This window comes from Panulirus ornatus, chromosome 58 (assembly GCF_036320965.1).
Source record: "Panulirus ornatus isolate Po-2019 chromosome 58, ASM3632096v1, whole genome shotgun sequence".
Lineage (NCBI taxonomy): Eukaryota > Metazoa > Arthropoda > Malacostraca > Decapoda > Palinuridae > Panulirus > Panulirus ornatus.
The window spans coordinates 1380566-1401247 of NC_092281.1; the positions used below are offsets into that span (position 1 = coordinate 1380566).

Below are 20682 nucleotides of genomic sequence, written 5' to 3' on the forward strand. Positions count from 1 at the left end.
TTTTCTTTTTTACTGGGATCACTACTGCAAACGTTCTTAACCACTTTTCATGAGGGTGTGACAAACCTTCCTCAAACTCCGAAATTAGCCGTAATATACCAAAACAACATAGTCTAAGCCATCCACACTGGTTAATCTATGTTCAAATAAGCTGGCAGATCAACGTTTGATATAGAAAAGACTCATAGCTAAAGAAAACGATAATCATATCTGCATAGCACACTCTCGAGATCCTTAGCCTTAACATCGACATACATCATATTTATACAATCATTCTTATAGTTACATAGCCTTTCTCGTTAGCTGCCATCCTCCCATATCTGTGTACTTTCTTTGTATTTAAGACTGTGGAAGTTATCGGTGACACAGACACTTCCAGCGACAGACAACACAGGATCAACTTCCTCCCTGTGAAGTGACCACAGAGAACCCATGCCGGCCCTGTGTGACCCTCTCTACTATGAGATATTTCACTGGGTAATTTGTTGATCTCATCTTCCTGTTTAGGGAGTCCCTTCTTTTCTATTTCATCCCCATATATGAACTGAACCAGGGCATGTGAAGCGTCTGTGGTAAACCATGGAAAGGTTTGTGGGGCCTGGATGTGGAAAGGGAGCTGTGGTTTCGGTGCATTATTACATGACAGCTACAGACTGAGTGTGAACGAATGTGGCCTTTCTTTTGTTTTTTTGGCGCTACCTCGCTGAAGTAGGAGGTAGCGATGCTGTTTCCTCTGGGGCGGGGTAGCGCCAGGAATAGTTGAAGGCAAGCAAGTATGAATATGTACAACGGTATATATGTAATGTCTGTGTATGTGTATGTATATGAGTATATGTGCGTGCATGGCTGTGGGCAGGCAGTGTCATCTTGTCGTGGCTGTGGGCAGGCAGCGTCATCTGTCGTGGCTGTGGGCAAGCAGTGTCATCTGTCGTGGCTGTGTGGGCAGTAAGTGTCGTCTCTTATTAGTTATATAGATATACTGAATTTCTTCCTAATTTACCAATTACATGATAACGAAATAATTTCTTAATCTTGCTAAAGATCATTTATCAGAGATAAGCGCCATCTACGTCATCGCGTTATCAGCAAATGATAAGAACTGAGGGGCGCCGTCAGTGTCCCCAGTGAGGAGGGCAAGTCCCGCTTCATCCACGGACGTAGGGCACTGAGGATGGGACGACCTGGGGGCTTCTTGATCCTGCTGGCGGTGTGGGCGTCCACCCACGCCCTCCAACTTCAGGTTAGCCTCACTGCGTCTCAATGTTGGTCGTGGCCAAGTGTCACTGGGTGTCTGTGTCACCGTCGCAGCTTCGTGTAAGCTTGGCTCACGGGCCGTCTGTGCATCTCTTCAGTTCTGTGTCACCGTCGCAGCTTCGTGTAAGCCTGGCTCACGGGGCCGTCTGTGCATCTCTTCAGTTCTGTGTCACCGTCGCAGCTTCGTGTAAGCCTGGCTCACGGGGCCGTCTGTGCATCTCTTCAGTTCTGTGTCACCGTCGCAGCTTCGTGTAAGCTTGGCTCACGGGCCCGTCTGTGCATCTCTTCAGTTCTGTGTCACCGTCGCAGCTTCGTGTCTGACTTGGTTCGGCCCCAGTGATCCTATTGGTTATGTCGTCATAATGCGAGTCAGGAATATAACACATACGACAAGGGCTGCACTGGAGAGAGAGAGAGAGAGAGAGAGAGAGAGAGAGAGAGAGAGAGAGAGAGAGAGAGAGAGAGAGAGAGAGAGAGAGAGAGTCTTAATGATAACACGCAAAACCTTGATCAGTCACAGGTTCGCTGCTCATACTTACACAGTCTACTTCCTTCCTCAGGGTTACACAGTCTACTTCCTACCTCAGGGTTACACAGTCTACTTCCTTCCTCAGGGTTACACAGTCTACTTCCTTCCTCAGGGTTACACAGTCTACTTCCTTCCTCAGGGTTACACAGTCTACTTCCTTCCTCAGGGTTACACAGTCTACTTCCTTCCTCAGGGTTACACAGTCTACTTCCTTCCTCAGGGTTACACAGTCTACTTCCTTCCTCAGGGTTACACAGTCTACTTCCTTCCTCAGGGTTACACAGTCTACTTCCTTCCTCAGGGTTACACAGTCTACTTCCTTCCTCAGGGTTACACAGTCTACTTCCTTCCTCAGGGTTACACAGTCTACTTCCTTCCTCAGGGTTACACAGTCTACTTCCTTCCTCAGGGTTACACAGTCTACTTCCTTCCTCAGGGTTACACAGTCTACTTCCTTCCTCAGGGTTACACAGTCTACTTCCTACCTCAGAGTTACACAGTCTACTTCCTTCCTCAGGGTTACAGTCTACTTCCTACCTCAGGGTTACACAGTCTACTCCCTTCCTCAGGGTTACACAGTCTACTTCCTTCCTCAGGGTTACACAGTCTACTTCCTTCCTCAGGGTTACACAGTCTACTTCCTTCCTCAGGGTTACACAGTCTACTTCCTTCCTCAGGGTTACACAGTCTACTTCCTTCCTCAGGGTTACACAGTCTACTTCCTACCTCAGGGTTACACAGTCTACTTCCTTCCTCAGGGTTACACAGTCTACTTCCTTCATCAGGGTTACACAGTCTACTTCCTTCCTCAGGGTTACACAGTCTACTTCCTTCCTCAGGGTTACACAGTCTACTTCCTTCCTCAGGGTTACACAGTCTACTTCCTTCCTCAGGGTTACACAGTCTACTTCCTTCCTCAGGGTTACACAGTCTACTTCCTTCCTCAGGGTTACACAGTCTACTTCCTTCCTCAGGGTTACACAGTCTACTTCCTTCCTCAGGGTTACACAGTCTACTTCCTTCCTCAGGGTTACACAGTCTACTTCCTTCCTCAGGGTTACACAGTCTACTTCCTTCCTCAGGGTTACACAGTCTACTTCCTTCCTCAGGGTTACACAGTCTACTTCCTTCCTCAGGGTTACACAGTCTACTTCCTACCTCAGGGTTACACAGTCTACTTTCTTCCTCAGGGTTACACAGTCTACTTCCTTCATCAGGGTTACACAGTCTACTTCCTTCCTCAGGGTTACACAGTCTACTTCCTTCCTCAGGGTTACACAGTCTACTTCCTTCCTCAGGGTTACACAGTCTACTTCCTTCATCAGGGTTACACAGTCTACTTTCTTCCTCAGGGTTACACAGTCTACTTCCTTCCTCAGGGTTACACAGTCTACTTCCTTCCTCAGGGTTACACAGTCTACTTCCTTCCTCAGGGTTACACAGTCTACTTCCTTCCTCAGGGTTACACAGTCTACTTCCTTCCTCAGGGTTACACAGTCTACTTCCTTCATCAGGGTTACACAGTCTACTTCCTTCCTCAGGGTTACACAGTCTACTTCCTTCCTCAGGGTTACACAGTCTACTTCCTTCCTCAGGGTTACACAGTCTACTTCCTTCCTCAGGGTTACACAGTCTACTTCCTTCCTCAGGGTTACACAGTCTACTTCCTTCCTCAGGGTTACACAGTCTACTTCCTACCTCAGGGTTACACAGTCTACTTTCTTCCTCAGGGTTACACAGTCTACTTCCTTCCTCAGGGTTACACAGTCTACTTCCTTCCTCAGGGTTACACAGTCTACTTCCTTCCTCAGGGTTACACAGTCTACTTCCTTCCTCAGGGTTACACAGTCTACTTCCTTCCTCAGGGTTACACAGTCTACTTCCTTCCTCAGGGTTACACAGTCTACTTTCTTCCTCAGGGGTTGCTTCATATGTGAAAGAAGTGCAAGTTATACTCCTTCATTCTGTTAGTGTGCAGGACAATGTGATCTGCCCCTCTGCATTCCTCCTGTGGACTCTAATTGGTGAATAGATGAACAGTTATCATTTGTTAACAACACAGACGCGTTTCGGCCAGTGTGTGTGTGTGTGTGTGTGTGTCCCCCTAACGAAAAACACCTGGAGTGCTATGGTGGATGAGGAGAGCTCTCTCTCTCTCTCTCTCTCTCTCTCTCTCTCTCTCTCTCTCTCTCTCTCTCTCTCTCCTAACGAAAAACACCTGGAGTGCTATGGTGGATGAGGAGAGCTCTCTCTCTCTCTCTCTCTCTCTCTCTCTCTCTCTCTCTCTCTCTCTCTCTCTCTCTCTCTCTCTCTCTCTCTCTGTTACTCGTGTGACGCACATGCGTGTATGAACTAAGACCTCCAAATACGCCCCACCATTTCCAGACCCAGAATCATCAACACTTCCACGAAGTGCAAAGAACATAAGATTTCACTGAAGAAAAAAAAAAAAGAAATAGAATAAATTCTTTATTGGCACAATTTATTTCTTTTTGTATACGTGTGTTGTTCTGGACGAAACGTCATCAATACGTCATCAACTTGACCTACAATGTCCCCCTCCTGCAGTCAATACGTCATCAACTTGACCTACAATGTCCCCCTCCTGCAGTCAATACGTCATCAACTTGACCTACAATGTCACTCTCCAGCAGTAAACATCCTAGCCTGGGAACATGACCATCCAGTGCATGTCGTCTTATCATCATTTTGCCTCAGCGGGTTCACTATCAGCTTATATCAGCAGGCTCCAGCTCGGGGCCCGGATATGGTAATGCCTCATACCTCTATACCCACTGTGGATATGACGTGTCCAATGTGTACAGATGTGTGTGTCCAGACGTGACTGTCTGAACTGATGATATGTGACTGTGAATGTGTCTAGGTCAGTCTGAACATGACAGGAAAGTCTGAGTTTTGCTGGGACGTGCTGTGTCAACATGACTATCTAGTGTATACATGTTTTACTGTGTAAATGAATGTTTTAGCTTGTAAAAAGAAGGCCCTCGTCATGTGAGACAGACAAGTATATGAAAATGGCTGTTCAGTTTGTACAAATATTCATAAGAAAACAACAGCCTATGTTTTCACATATGTAAATGTACAATAACTGCTCATTTCTTATAAATGTGTTCAACATATACAGATGATTGTTTAGTTTAGATATCTCTGCATCTAAAACCTACTTTGATTTTGATGGTTTTGTTTTGCTATTCTGTGTGTGTGTGTGTGTGTGTGTGTGCAACTACGCTCTTATAGAACCCCATTCAATATGAGGGCTAAGGCATCGAATGCAATGAGGAAGTATATATATATATATATATATATATATATATATATATATATATATATATATATATATATATATATTACCGGTCATTTCCCATTAGGCTCACACAGCCAGCAGATAGCATGTTAACGAACCTAACTGTACAACGCGGCCTGCAGATAGCATTTTACCGAACCTAACTGTACAACGCGGAGGTATATGAATACGAACAAAGTGCATGTGAACGCGCACCTTTATAGGACATACAAACCTCCAACAGCCAGGATCGAACCCGGGACCCCTGTGCATTCATATACCTCCGCGTTGTGCAGTTAGGTTCGGCAAAATGCTATCTGCTGGCTGTGTGAGCCTGATGGGAAATGACCAGTGTAGACCCCGTTGCTCACCAACGTGAGACGAAGGTGTATTCGAGTACACAGTATTCGAATAGTCATTTCCCTATCAGTGGCGATCATAGCCTAGCGGTAGCGCTCCCGCCTGTTGCACAGGGGTCCCGGGTTCGATCCTGGCTGTTGGAGGTTTGTATGTTCTGTGAAGGTGCGCGTTCATATGCACTTAGTTCGTATACATGTGCATCTGGGTAGGTTGGGCCATTCGTCTGTTTCCTTGCGCTACCTCGCTAACGCGGGAGACAGCGACAAATTATGAATAAACATACACATATATATTTTTTCTCTTTTCATTATTGTCCCGTAGTTGCCGTCTCCCGCGCTAGCGAGGTAGCGCAAGAAATGGCCCAACCCACCTACATACACATGTATATACATAAACGCCCACACACGCACATTTACATACCTATGCATTTCAACGTATACATTCATATACATACACAGACATATTCATATATACACATGTACATATTCATACTTACTTACTTCATCCAACCCCGTCGCCACTCTGCCACACATGAAAAAAAAAAACAGCACCCATATATATATATATATATATATATATATATATATATATATATATATATATATATATATATATATATATATATCGCCATTTCCCGCGATAGCGAGGTAGCGTTAAGAACAGAGGACAGGGCCTTTGAGGGAATATCCTCACCTGGCCCTCTTCTCTGTTCCTTCTTTTGGAAAAAAAAAAAAAAAAAAACCGAGAGGGGAGGATTTCCAGCCCCCGCTCCCTTCCCTTTTAGTCGCCTTCTACGACACGCAGGGAATACGTGGGAAGTATTCTTTCTCCCCTATCCCCAGGGAAAATATATATATATATATATATATATATATATATATATATATATATATATATATATAATCTTAGAATTTTGAGTCACTTTATGTTAGTAACAATATCGTTTCTTCTTTTGCAGGATGGCGGTGAAGGCAGACAAGACGGTAAGCAATTCCTTGTGCACTGAACAGTAAAGTATATATACATACATATATATATATATATATATATATATATATATATATATATATATATATATATATATATATCATATTATCTTTTTTACTATTTTGTCGCTGTCTACTGCGTTAGCGAGGTAGCGCAAGGAAACAGACGAAAGAATGGCCCAACCCACCCACATACACATGTATAAACATAAACACCCACACACACACACATATACATACCTATACATTTCAACGTATAGATACATATACATACACAGACATATACATATGTACACATATACATATTCATACATAGTGCCTTCATCCATTCTTGCCGCCATCCCGCCACACATGAAATGACACCCCCCTACCCCTGCGTGCGCGCGAGGTAGCGCTAGGAAAAGACAACAAAGGCCACATTCGTTCACGCTCATTCTCTAGCTGTCATGCAATAATGCCCGAAACCACAGCTCCCTTTCCACATCCAGGCTCCACACAACTTTCCATGGTTTACCCCACATGTTTCACTGCCCTGGTTCAGTCCATTGACAGCACGTCGACCCCGGTGTACCAAATCGTTCCGATTCACTCTATTCCTTGCACATCTTTCACCCTCCTGTATCTTCAGGCCCCGATCACTCAAAATCTTTTTCACTCCATCCTTCCACCTCCAATTTGGTCTCCCACTTCTCCTCGTTCCCTCCACCTCTGAGACATATATCCTCTTGGTCAATCTGTCCTCACTCATTCTCTCCATGTGACCAAACTGTTTCAATACACCCTCTTCTGCTCTCTCAACCACTCTTTTTATTACCACACATCTCTCTTACCCTTTCATTACTTGCCCAATCAAACCACCTGACACCACATATTGCCCTCAAACATCTCATATCTAACACATCCACCCTCCTCCGCAAAATCCTATCTATCGCCCATGCCTCACAACCATATAACATTGTTGGAAACACTATTCCATCAAACTATACACATTTTTGCTCTTCGAGATAACGTTCTCGCCTTTCACACATTCTTCAACGCTCCCACAACCTTCACCCCCTCCCCAACCATGTGACTCATTTCCGCTTCCATGGTTCCATCCACTGCCAAATCCACTCCCATATATCTAAAATACTTCATTTCCTCCAGTTTTTCTCCATTCAAACTTACCTCCGAATTTACTTGTCCCTCAACCCTACTGAACCCAATAACCTTGCTTTTATTCACATTTATTCTCAGATTTCTTCTTTCACACACTTTACCAAACTCAGTCACCAGCTTCTGCAGTTTCTCACCCTAATCAGCCACCAGTGCTGTATCATCAGCGAACAACAACTGACTCCCCTCCCAGGCCCTCTCATCCATGACAGACTGTATACTTGCCTCTCTTTTCAAAACTCTTGCATTCACCTCTCTAACAACCACATCCATAAACATATTAAACAACCATGGAGACATCACACACCCCTGCCGCAAACCGACATTCACTGGGAACTATTCACTTTCCTCTCTTCCGACTCGTACACATGCCTTACATCCTCGATATAAAAAAAAAAAATTCACTGCTTCTAGCAACTTACATCCCACACCATATACTCTTAATACCTTCCACAGAGCATCTCTATCAAATGCCTTCTCCAGATCCATAAATGCTACATACAAATTCATTTGCTTTTCTAAGTATTTCTCACATACATTCTTCAAAGCAAACACCTGATCCACACATCCTCTACCACTTCTGAAACCACACTGCTCTTCCCCAATCTGATGCTCTGTACATGCCTTCACCCTCTCAATCAATACCCTCCCATATAATTTACCAGGAATACTCAACAAACTTATACCTCTGTAATTTGAACACTCACCTATATCCCTTTTGCCTTTGTACAATGGCACTATACATGAATTCCGCCAATCCTAAGGCAATTCATCATGAACCATACATACAATGATTATCCTCACCAACCAGTCAACAACACAGTCACCCCCTTTTTTGATAAATTCCACAGCAATACCATCCAAATCCGCCGCCTTGCAGGCTTTCATCTTCCGCAAAACTTTCACTACCTCTTCTCTGTTTACCAAATCGTTCTCCCTGACCTTCTCACTTCGCACACCACCTCGACCAAAACACCCTATATCTGCCACTCTATCATTAAACACATTCAACAAACCCTCAAAATACTCACTCTATGTCCCTATCACTTCAACACTACTTGTTATCACCTCCCCATTTGCCCCCTTTACCGATGTTCCCATTTGTTCTCTTGTCTTACGCACTTTATTTACCTCTTTCCAAAACATCTTTTTACTCTCCCTTAAATCTAATGATACTCTCTCACCCCAACTCTTATTTGCCCTCTTTTTCACCTCTTGCACCTTTCTCTTGACCTCTTGCCTCTTTCTTTTATACATCTCCAAGTCATTTGCACTATATCCCTGCAAAAATCGTCCATATGCCTATCTCTTCTTTCATTAACAATCTTACTTCTTTATCCCAACACTCACTACCCTTTCTAATATGCCCACATCCCACCTTTCTCATGCCATAGACATCTTTTGCGCAAGCCATCACTGCTTCCCTAAATACATTCCATTCCTCGCCCACACCCCTTACGTCATTTTCTCTCACCTTTTTCCATTCTGCACTCAATCTCTCCTGGTACTTTCTCAAACACGTCTCCTTTCCAAGCTCACTTACTCTCACCACTCTCTTCACCCCAACATTCTCTCTTCTTTTTTGAAAACCTCTACATATGTTCACTTTCGCTTCCACCAGATAATGATCAGATATCTCTCCAGTTGCCAATCTCAGCATATTAACATCCAAAAGTCTCTCTTTCGCACGCCTATCAATTAACATGTAATCCAATAACGCTCGCTGGCCATCTCTCCTACTTACATACGTATACTTATGTATATCTCTCTTTTTAAACCAGGTATGCCCAATCACCAGTGAACTTTCAGCACACAAATCTACAAGCTCTTCACCATTTCTATTTACAACACTGAACACCCCATGTACACCAATTATACCCTCAACTGCCACATTACTCAGCTTTGCATTCAAATCACTCATCACTATAACCATGAAGAAAATGAAACGCGATAAGTTCCCAAGTGCACTTTCGTGTAATGATCACATCGTCAGGGGAGACACAAGAATGAGATAGAAGACGTAGAACAGTCAGTTGATAGCTAAGACGCCATTGCTAACCAAGCGTTACCGGATGGTGGTGTTCGGGTTTAGCAAATGCCTGTCATAAATTTTTCATTATGTGGACAGGAAAGGGAACTGTTTACAAATTTTGCCTACGACAGATCTGTCAAATTCTTATAGACCTTTACTAATATCTTTACTAATATCAATGTTACAATTCTTTGTGTATTCGATAATTGAAGATCCAATGATATTTCCTGTGGTAAAGGAATTTTAGCTGATAACTCAATTATCGTTATTAGTCAAAACAATGGTCATGATTTTAAAAATGATTTAACATTGCATTTTCTTTCTTGTCCTGTTCTTCTACTATATTTATGTTACTTAAGTCTAACATAAAGATCCTTACCAGTCTGCCCAACATAAATCATATTACAATTTTTACAAGGTATTGTGTATACACAGCCCACAGAGTTTTCTGTTAAGATTTTGATTAAGATATTCTCTATAGTATTATTTTTGCTGAAGGTAAATCAATATGTTTATTGAATTGATAGAATTGTATATAAAAGACTGCGTATTTCAATTCAATGGAGAATACTATGCTCAAAAGTTTGGTATAGCGATGTTTATGCTATGTTCAACCATGTTAGAAATTAAGACCAATGTATTGACTGGAGTTACGCTAATTCAGTTATTACCAGTAACTCCTTCACTACGAGAAATATCATTGTATCTTCTATTATCATATTTGATGTAATACTAAATAAAGGCACTAAACACAGTCTGTAGAGACGATCTAGTACTACACGATCTGTATCAGACGATCTAGTCCTACAGGATCTGTACCAGACGATGCTTCTTTATAATCCTATCTTCAACCTTCCGTTTGCAGATCTGAACCTACAAGTGGTGCGCGTGAGCAGTCACTACGTGGAGCTGGTGTGGGATAGACACGTTCTTACCTCTGTGGTGGTGGTGACTGCAGGCGACACCAAGTGCACGGGAACTGCTGCCTCCTGTAATAACACTTTGTGTACACTCAGCAGCACACAGCTCTCCGATGCGTCTGGAGTCTGCCAACTGCCGTCCTGCTCACGCGTCACCATATCTGTTTCGTCAAGCATATTCACGTCAGTCAAGAAGGTCACGACAGGTAAGTTGAATATGTGAAAAGGTTTTTGACATACCCTTATCCGTGCGGCGTATTCATTCATACATGCAAATGCATGATCTAAGACGTTCGGTATCAAAGGAGACAACTGCAGATAACCCCATCCATAAATGAATTAAACAACCATGGAGACATCACACACCCCTACCGCAAACCTGACATTCACTGAGAACCAATCACTTTCCTCTCTTCCTACTCGTACACATGCCTTACATCCTCGATAAAAACTTTTCACTGCTTCTAACAACTTGCCTCTCACACCATATATTCTTAATACCTTCCACAGAGCATCTCTATCAACTCTATCATATGCCTTCTCCAGGTCCATAAATGCTACATACAAATCCATTTGCTTTTCTAGTATTTCTCACATACATTCTTCAAAGCAAACACCTGATCCACACATCCTCTACCACTTCTGAAACCACACTGCTCTTTCCCAATCTGATGCTCTGTACATGCCTTCACCCTTTCAATCAATACCCTCCCATATGATTTCCCAGGAATACTCAACAAACTTATACCTCTGTAATTTGAACACTCACCTTTATCCCCTTTGCCTTTGTGCAATGGCCCTATGCACGCATTCCATCAATCCTCAGGCACTTCACCATGAACCATACATGCATTGAATATCCTCACCAACCAGCAACAACACAGTCACCCCCCTTTTTTTTTTATATATAAATTCCACTGCATTACCATCCAAACCCGCCGTCTCGCTGGCTTTCATCTTCCGCAATGTTTTTACTACCTCTTCTCTGTTTACCAAACCATTCTTCCTGACCCTCGCACTTCACACACCACCTCGACCAAAACACCCTATATCTGCCACTCTATCATCAAACATACTTAACAAACCTTCAAAATACTCACTCCATCTCCTCACATCACCACTACTTGTCATTGCCTCCCCATTTGCCCCCTTCACCGATGTTCCCATTTGTTCTCTTGTCCTAAACACTTTAATTTACCTCCTTCCAAAACATCTACTTATTCTCCCTAAAATCTAATGATACTCTCTCACCCCAACTCTCATTTGCCTTCATTTTCACCTCTTGCACCTTTCTCGTGGCCTCCTGCCGCTTTCTTTTATACATCTCCCAGTCATTTGCACTGCTTCCCTGCAAAAATTGTCCAAACGCCCCTCTCTTTTCTTTCGCTAACAATCTTACTTCTTCATCCCACCACTCATTACCCTTCCTAATCTGCCAACCTTGCAAATTTCTCATGCCACAATCATCTTTTGCGCAAACCATCACTACTTCCCTAAATACATCCCATTCCACCCCCACTACGCTTATGTCATTTGCTCTCACATTGTGGCATTCTTCACTTAATCTCTCCTGGTACTTCCTCACACAAGTCTCATTTTCAAGCTCACTTAGTCTCACCACTCTCTTCACCCCAACTTTCTCTCTTCTTTTTTGCAAATCTCTCTAAATCTTCACCTTCGCCTCCACAAGATAATGATCAGACATCCCTCCAGCTGCACCTCTCAGCACATCATCATCTAAAAGTCACTCTTCCACACGCCTATCAATCAACAATCCAATGATATATATATATATATATATATATATATATATATATATATATATATATATATATATATATATATATATATATAGATAGATAGACAGATAGATAGATAGATAGATAGATAGATAGAAGATAGATATGCTAGTCTAAGCAAGGTCCTTAATTTACCCACCAGCCCCTAGCGGAGGATGAACAGCTGGGTGGACTGTGGACAGACCGCCGCGACCAGAATTCGAACCTAATGCGGGCTTGGCTCCCTGGGCAGCCCGTGTATCCGTCATGGTCAGCAACGCTGATCACGGAGGTTCACTATGAAACCAACTCATATTCATCCAGGCATTACGTCAGTTCTCGTCGTAACAAAACGCTTTCCTTAACAGCACCAAACGCAGCGGAGGGACTTAAGACAGTCGCAGAGGACGACGCACTCCACATCGAGTGGGACTTGAGGAGGAGTGGGAACGAGTGCTTCAGGAAGACCATCGTGCGCACGAAGACCCCGCTGAGGGTGTACACACAGGAGGACACGCAGGCCTCCGGACACATCAGGCGCGAACAGATGGTCAGCGCCTGTGACGCAGGGCTATCGACGGTGGTCGTGGAGGTGTATGGTGGTGACGGCTCGAGTGACGCTGTCACAGACACCGTCACGTACACGTCTAATGGTGAGCACCGTCACACACACACACACACACACCAACCCTCTCCACACACACACACACACACACACACACACTCTCTCTCTCTCTCTCTCTCTCTCTCTCTCTCTCTCTCTCTCTCTCTCTCTCTCTCCTCACCGTCACACACACACACACACACCAACCTTCTCACCGTCACACACATACACACACACACCACCCCTCGCCCCTATCTTTAGTTTGCTCTGTGTAACAAGGGGTGAACATGGGCCATAAGCATAGTGAGAGATTGTATGTGGTCTTAGAAGAATTATCTCTAACACCTGAGGAAAATGTTAAACATTTCTCGGTTGTTGGATGGCCTTAATGTTGGCAGGGCCTTAAGCCCAAACCACCAACCAACCAGCCGATGGGTTAACAACCTATTGGTCTCGCATACTGGTTCTGTCAGCCACATGCTCTGCTGTGTCATCTGACTCGTAGATAATTTCTTCAAAGCAGAAAAAAAATACGTAGATCACAAACAAATCTTACGTTTATGACATTCAACAGATCAGGTGTTAACGAACAGTGTTTGTTTGACACCCAGCGACTTGAAAATAGAATCAAATTCCACTTCACGTACGAGAGGAACTTATCAACACCACGTACCACAGATATAAACATAACTCGTGTACCATCAGTGGACAATTAAAGAAGTGCAGTACCATACATTTTCAAAGTATTTCTGGAATATCTTACGTGACAGGTGGCTATGGAGCTCCATACCATATAAGGTACTCCACAAATAATTTGAAAATGTTTAGCACAGGTACAGAGACAACACACAAATATTAAATGATTTTATATTAAAAATTAGTATTTTATCGAATACGTATCTGGTGCAACGTAGCACACAACTTGTCCACAGTGGCACAGAACTGTGATGAACACTATGCTGTACATAGCACACAGCTTGTCCACAGTGGCACAGAACTGTGATGAACACTATGCTGTACATAGCACACAACTTGTCCACAGTGGCACAGAACTGTGATGAACACTATGCTGTACATAGCACACAGCTTGTCCACAGTGGCACAGAACTGTGATGAACACTATGCTGTACATAGCACACAACTTGTCCACAGTGGCACAGAACTGTGATGAACACTATGCTGTACATAGCACACAGCTTGTCCACAGTGGCACAGAACTGTGATGAACACTATGCTGTACATAGCACACAACTTGTCCACAGTGGCACAGAACTGTGATGAACACTATGCTGTACACAGAACAACAAGTTTACGTTCTAGTTATCAAAACACTTGACCTGTGATGATAAAGTCATGATAATAACAATAATAATAATAATAATAATAATAATAATAATAATAATAATGATTATAATGATATTGTTATCATTATCATCATTGATATCATTATCAGTAGTAGCATCATTATCATTAATATCATTTTGAATATTATTATGTATCAATATGAAGGTATCATCAGTAATATCATGATTAATTAATGCTATTATTTGTGTAATCAACTCATCTTGGTGGCTTCATTACCCTGGATGGTGTTGATGGAGCGACTCACCCTCACCACAAGTGAGTCTCCTGCCTCTTCAGGTTCCCTTGTGAGTCAGCTGGACGTGGAGTCGGAGAGCCACCAGATCACAGTCTCCTGGTCCTTGAAGGCCAGGTGCCCCCGTGTGACGCAGTATTCTGTCACCTGGAAGACTGGCAACACTGTGCAGGGATCCTACACTATGGCTATGGACTACACCATCACCAACCTCCGCCCCTGTACTGACTACACTGTCAGTGTCCAGCCGCTGGAAGGGAAGGAACCCCTCGCTCGCCCTGTCAGTGATACGGTCGCGACAGCTGCTGGAGGTCAGGTCACACGTGATCGCCATGATTTGTTATGACCTTAAACTATACACTTGTCATGACTGTATGCTGACCTAATCAGAATTCGACTAAGATCGAAGCGTTAGTGTATTATCTAACTCATTTCCACAGTCCGTTCAATGCGCCATGAATGATCGCTTGGTCAAAAACACCTCGGTGAACAGGAGTTAGTGTTTTGCCATGTCGTGACTCGGGCCATTGTACAGGGTGGCACAAAAGTCCCCACCTGGAGTGGTAGGTGTGTCCGGATGCCTCGGACCTGATAAAGTATCACTTGAAAAAGTTGAAAGATGTCTGATGCAGAGATCGTTACGCTCAACAACCATTTTTTTCTTCTCTTTAGCTGAGGCGAAACACGCAACTGAATCCCCTAATCAAGGTCACATCATTAATGCCATATATATATATATATATATATGGAAGCGGAAGTGGATCATAGGGTGGGGGAGGGGGCGAAAATTCTGGGGGCCTTGAAGAATGTGTGGAAGTCGAGAACATTATCTCGGAAAGCAAAAATGGGTATGTTTGAAGGAATAGTGGTTCCAACGATGTTGTATGATTGCGAGGCGTGGGCTATGGATAGAGTTGTGCGCAGGAGGATGGATGTGCTGGAAATGAGATGTTTGAGGACAATGTGTGGTGTGAGGTGGTTTGATCGAGTGAGTAACGTAAGGGTAAGAGAGATGTGTGGAAATAAAAAGAGCGTGGTTGAGAGAGCAGAAGAGGGTGTTTTGAAGTGGTTTGGGCACATGGAGAGAATGAGTGAGGAAAGATTGACCAAGAGGATATATGTGTCGGAGGTGGAGGGAACGAGGAGAAGAGGGAGACCAAATTGGAGGTGGAAAGATGGAGTGAAAAAGATTTTGTGTGATCGGGGCCTGAACATGCAGGAGGGTGAAAGGAGGGCAAGGAATAGAGTGAATTGGAGCGATGTGGTATACCGGGGTTGACGTGCTGTCAGTGGATTGAATCAAGGCATGTGAAGCGTCTGGGGTAAACCATGGAAAGCTGTGTAGGTATGTATATTTGCGTGTGTGGACGTATGTATATACATGTGTATGGGGGGGGGGGGGGGTTGGGCCATTTCTTTCGTCTGTTTCCTTGCGCTACCTCGCAAACGCGGGAGACAGCGAGAAAGTATAATATAATATAATATAATATATATATATATATATATATATATATATATATATATATATATATATATATATATAGCATACTTGATTGTCATTTCCCGAGGTATCGAGGTAACGCCAGCAGCGCATGAAGAAAGGCCATATTCGCTCACATCCATTCTCTAGCTGCCATTGGTAGTGCACATAACCCACAGCTCCCTATCCACATCCAGGCCTCACACACCTTTCCGTGGTTTAACCCGGACGTTTCACATGCTCTGCTACAGCTCACTGATAGCATGTCGACCCTTGTATACTACATTAACCTAATTCACTTTGTCCCGTGCATGCCCTTCACCCTCATGCATGTTCAGGCCCCGATTATTCAAAATATTTTTCACTACATCCTTGTCCCCTCCACGTGTAAGACGTATATCATGTTTACTAACCTTTCCCCACTAATTCTATCCATATGTCCAGACCATTGCAGTACATCCTTCTCTGTTCTCTCATCAGCCTCCCATACAACCTACCAGGTACACTCAACACATCTTCATCTCTGAAATTAGTACACTCACTTTTGTCCCCCTTGTCTTTATATAAAGGCGCTGTACATGCATTACGCCATGTGAAGTTCATTAAAGAGAACATTACTCATTTTGCCCTTTATGTTCTTTAGCACCGCCAGCTCCACCTTCAGTCACCTGTCGTGAATCTATGAGCTCATCGGAGTTGACTGTCGAGTGGGTGGGATGCCAGACCACCTGCGCCCTGAGCGGCTACCTGGTGACGTACGCAGGTAACGTCCTCTGGTCGAATGGCTCTTCATTTCAGGTGGCCCACGTCGGGCCGGACGTGCGCCACGTCACCGCGAGCTCGACCCCGTGGACGACCTACACCGTCTGTGTGGCGGGAACTGTCGCTGGTGATTACGATGGCGCCAGCAACTGCTGCAATGTCACCACCCAGGAGGCAGGTGAGACCCGAGATAACGGTGGTAACAGCTGGATGTAACAGCCCTACTGCTGGTGGTGACATAGAGCTTCACCGTTACCCTGGTGGTAACACATCACCACTACCCTGGTGGCGGAGCCTCACCACTGACCCCATAAAACATTTACCATAACATCCCTTTACTCTTTAGGGCACGTATCAACATCCACTCACTTCAACCCTGGGGGTGGTTGGGTCTCCTAGTATTAATAGCAACATTATACTCGCCACCGTGAAGGTAGGCAAGAACCCTGAGGCTACAGATGACATGTGACCACCATCCTGGGAGAAAGCAATGTCCCTGTTGGTACCAGAGGTTTCTTTGAGCTTATGGTCACTCAGAGCCAGAACATCCACGTTCCTCACCCCAAACATACTACCTATCTCTCTCCTCTCATCCTGGTTACATCCTCGTACATTCAGACACCACAACCTGAGTCTTCCAGGTAGGAAGGTCATACTGCTGGGTGACATAGAGTAATATCTTCCCTGACTATAGCTGAAGATCCTTGTGCTTCAATTGAGTCACAGTGCCAGCACTGCTTTTACAGGCAATTGAGCACTGTCCAGGTGGCGGATGAGGATCCAAGTGTTATTGGTCAATTTAGGTTAATATAGAGATAGAAGCTGGGGTATATTTCCGTTATCTCTACCTTAACACGAAACCATAGACAGTGTGGCAACCCTTGTATTCCCCTACAAGGATTACTGTTCTCATACAAATGGTCTTCAGTGAACTTGATCACAAGTCTTGAGTATAAAGAATACATCAGGATCATAATCAGTTTTCTTCTCCTTCTTTCACTTCTCTTTCTGCTGTAGGTTAGGAAGGGACGACTGGTAGCTAAGGTTAATCATGAGATCACTCTATCAACCATCTGTTAACAAGTACCTAACTACCAATTACGTCGTTCGCTTCCCTAGAGCCCGGCACACCCGCGTACTTCAACCAGACGACCTCAGGCACCAGCAGCGTCAGCGTGTCGTGGGGTCGTCCCGTGGAGGTGAATGGTCGTCTGAGTGGGTACCACCTGAAGTGGGAGGGAACCATCTCCTATCTGCCAGCGACCATCTCCCACTACACCATACATGGCCTTGACGAGGCATCACGATACAACGTTACTCTCCAGGTGAAAAGCAAACGTAGTCATTTCTTTACATAAATGATCACTGCCTAGGCGTCAAAATGATGAATGATAAATGGACACAAAGACACAGGGCCCTCCGTGGTGTAGGGGTCAGCGTAACCGACCCTCTCGCATGCCTGGGATCGAACGCGTAGGTGCCTATGGTGTCACGGGAATATAATAAGTACATCATTGTGTTCCTCAACGCCAGCACACCGACATACCTGAAGGAGATGCATCGAACCGATGTTGTTTCTGAGTGCATGTGGAACTGCTGGCTATGTTCCTCCTGAAGAAGATTTCAAAAGTCTGAAATGTTCCGTTACTTAGATATACCTTATCCTCTGTTCCTGTTGTTACTGTTGAAGCCCTTATCGTCTGTTAACAGTGTACACTTTCCTTACATTATAATCACTCGACTTAAGGAAGCATATGGGCGAAGATTTAGGCTTGGATAACGACCTCTTGAACCTTACAGGCACGGACGGGAGCGGGGCTTGGGGCCCCTCTGTCACTGGAGGTGACCACAAAGGACGGGGTCACCACGAAGGTGTGGGTCATTGTGGCGGGCGTGGTGCTGGGCGCCCTGCTCCTGGTGGGGGCAGTGGACGCTTGCGTTATCTGGAGGAAAAGACGGTAGGACTCATCATGATGATGATAACACCGCTTTCTCCTTATCAGTTCTGTGAACTATAATGAAACCGCTTTCTCCTTATCAGTTCTGTGAACTATAATGAAACCGCTTTCTCCTTATCAGTCTTGTGACCCATAGTGACACCGCTTTCTCCTTATCAGTTCTGTGAACTATAATGATACCGCTTTCTCCTTATCAGTCTTGTGACCCATAGTGACACCGCTTTCTCCTTATCAGTTCTGTGAACTATAATGATACCGCTTTCTCCTTATCAGTTCTGTGAACTATAATGATACCGCTTTCTCCTTATCAGTTCTGTGAACTATAATGAAACCGCTTTCTCCTTATCAGTCTTGTGACCCATAGTGACACCGCTTTCTCCTTATCAGTTCTGTGAACTATAATGATACCGCTTTCTCCTTATCAGTTCTGTGAACTATAATGATACCGCTTTCTCCTTATCAGTCTTGTGACCCATAGTGACACCGCTTTCTCCTTATCAGTTCTGTGAACTATAATGATACCGCTTTCTCCTTATCAGTTCTGTGAACTATAATGATACCGCTTTCTCCTTATCAGTTCTGTGAACTATAATGAAACCGCTTTCTCCTTATCAGTCTTGTGACCCATAGTGACACCGCTTTCTCCTTATCAGTTCTGTGAACTATAATGATACCGCTTTCTCCTTATCAGTTCTGTGAACTATAATGAAACCGCTTTCTCCTTATCAGTCTTGTGACCCATAGTGACACCGCTTTCTCCTTATCAGTTCTGTGAACTATAATGAAACCGCTTTCTCCTTATCAGTTCTGTGAACTATAATGAAACCGCTTTCTCTTTATCAGTTCCGTGACCCATATTACCGCTTTCTCTTTCTCTCTCACTTCATCAAAGGTTTATCTTCTCCTTACATCAGATTTCACATCAGAATGCACCACATTGCTGTTTGTATTTCAGGAACTCGCCTCCCAGACACAGGTCATCCACTATGAACACAGCTGTTGGTGATATACGAAAGACTGAACTTCAGGATCACATAGCAGTAAGTCGTGATGCATTCAGGACAAAGTATGTTGAGTTACGTGGTGAATTCAGGACAAAAAGTACGTTGAGTTACATGATGATTCAATAAAAAGTATGTTGAGCTACGTGATGATTAGATACAAAGTATGTTGAGTTACGTGATGATTCAATAAAAAGTATGTTGAGTTACGTGATGATTCAATAAAAAGTATGTTGAGTTACGTGATGATTCAATAAAAAGTATGTTGAGTTACGTGATGATTAGATACAAAGTATGTTGAATACATAATGATTTTCATCTTTTATAAGATGCGATTCACTGAATATTTTGCACATAGAATATATATATATATATATATATATATATATATATATATATATATATATATATATATATATATCCCTGGGATAGGGGAGAAAGAATACTTCCCACGCATTCCTCACGTGTCGTAGAAGGCAACTAAAGGGGACGGGAGCGGGGGGCTAGAAACCCTCCCCTCCTTGTATTTTAACTTTCTAAAAGGGGAAACAGAAGAAGGAGTCATGCGAGGAGTGCTCATCCTCCTCGAAGGCTCATATTGGGGCGTTAAATGTGTGTGGACGTAACCAAGATGAGAAAAAAGGAGAGATAGGTAGTAAGTTTGAGGAAAGGAACCTGGATCTTTTGGCTCTGAGCGAAACGAAGCTCAAGGGTAAAGGGGAAGAGTGGTTTGGGAATGTCTTGAGCGTAAAGTCAGGGGTTGGTGAGAGGACAAGAGCAAAGGAAGGAGAAGCACTACTCCTGAAGCAGGAGTTGTAGGAGTATGTGATAGAGTGTAAGAAAGTAAACTCTAGATTGATATGGGTGAAACTGAAAGTGGATGGAGAGAGACGGGTGATTATTGGTGCCTATGCATCTGATCATGAGAAGAAAGATCATGAGAGGCAAGTGAAAAAGATTTT

At 43.8% G+C, this 20682-nt stretch overlaps 1 protein-coding gene across 2 annotated transcripts in view; it reads left to right on the forward strand.

The window, feature by feature from the left end:
• Positions 1 to 1103: 1103 nt before the first annotated feature.
• The window catches only part of LOC139766844 (uncharacterized), a 38537-nt gene continuing 18958 nt past the window's right edge, over positions 1104 to 20682 (forward strand). Inside the window, exons 1-9 of one of the 2 annotated variants that reach the window (XM_071695795.1) lie at positions 1104 to 1240; positions 6406 to 6430; positions 10486 to 10746; positions 12687 to 12971; positions 14564 to 14830; positions 16643 to 16939; positions 17881 to 18086; positions 18562 to 18719; positions 19675 to 19759. In XM_071695795.1, coding sequence (XP_071551896.1) covers positions 1172 to 1240; positions 6406 to 6430; positions 10486 to 10746; positions 12687 to 12971; positions 14564 to 14830; positions 16643 to 16939; positions 17881 to 18086; positions 18562 to 18719; positions 19675 to 19759 — 1653 coding nt within the window. In that variant the 5' untranslated portion in view covers positions 1104 to 1171. Of the gene's footprint in view, positions 1241 to 4300; positions 4554 to 6405; positions 6431 to 10485; positions 10747 to 12686; positions 12972 to 14563; positions 14831 to 16642; positions 16940 to 17880; positions 18087 to 18561; positions 18720 to 19674; positions 19760 to 20682 lie in introns of those variants that run through there. The other variant, XM_071695794.1, reaches the window with a different exon arrangement.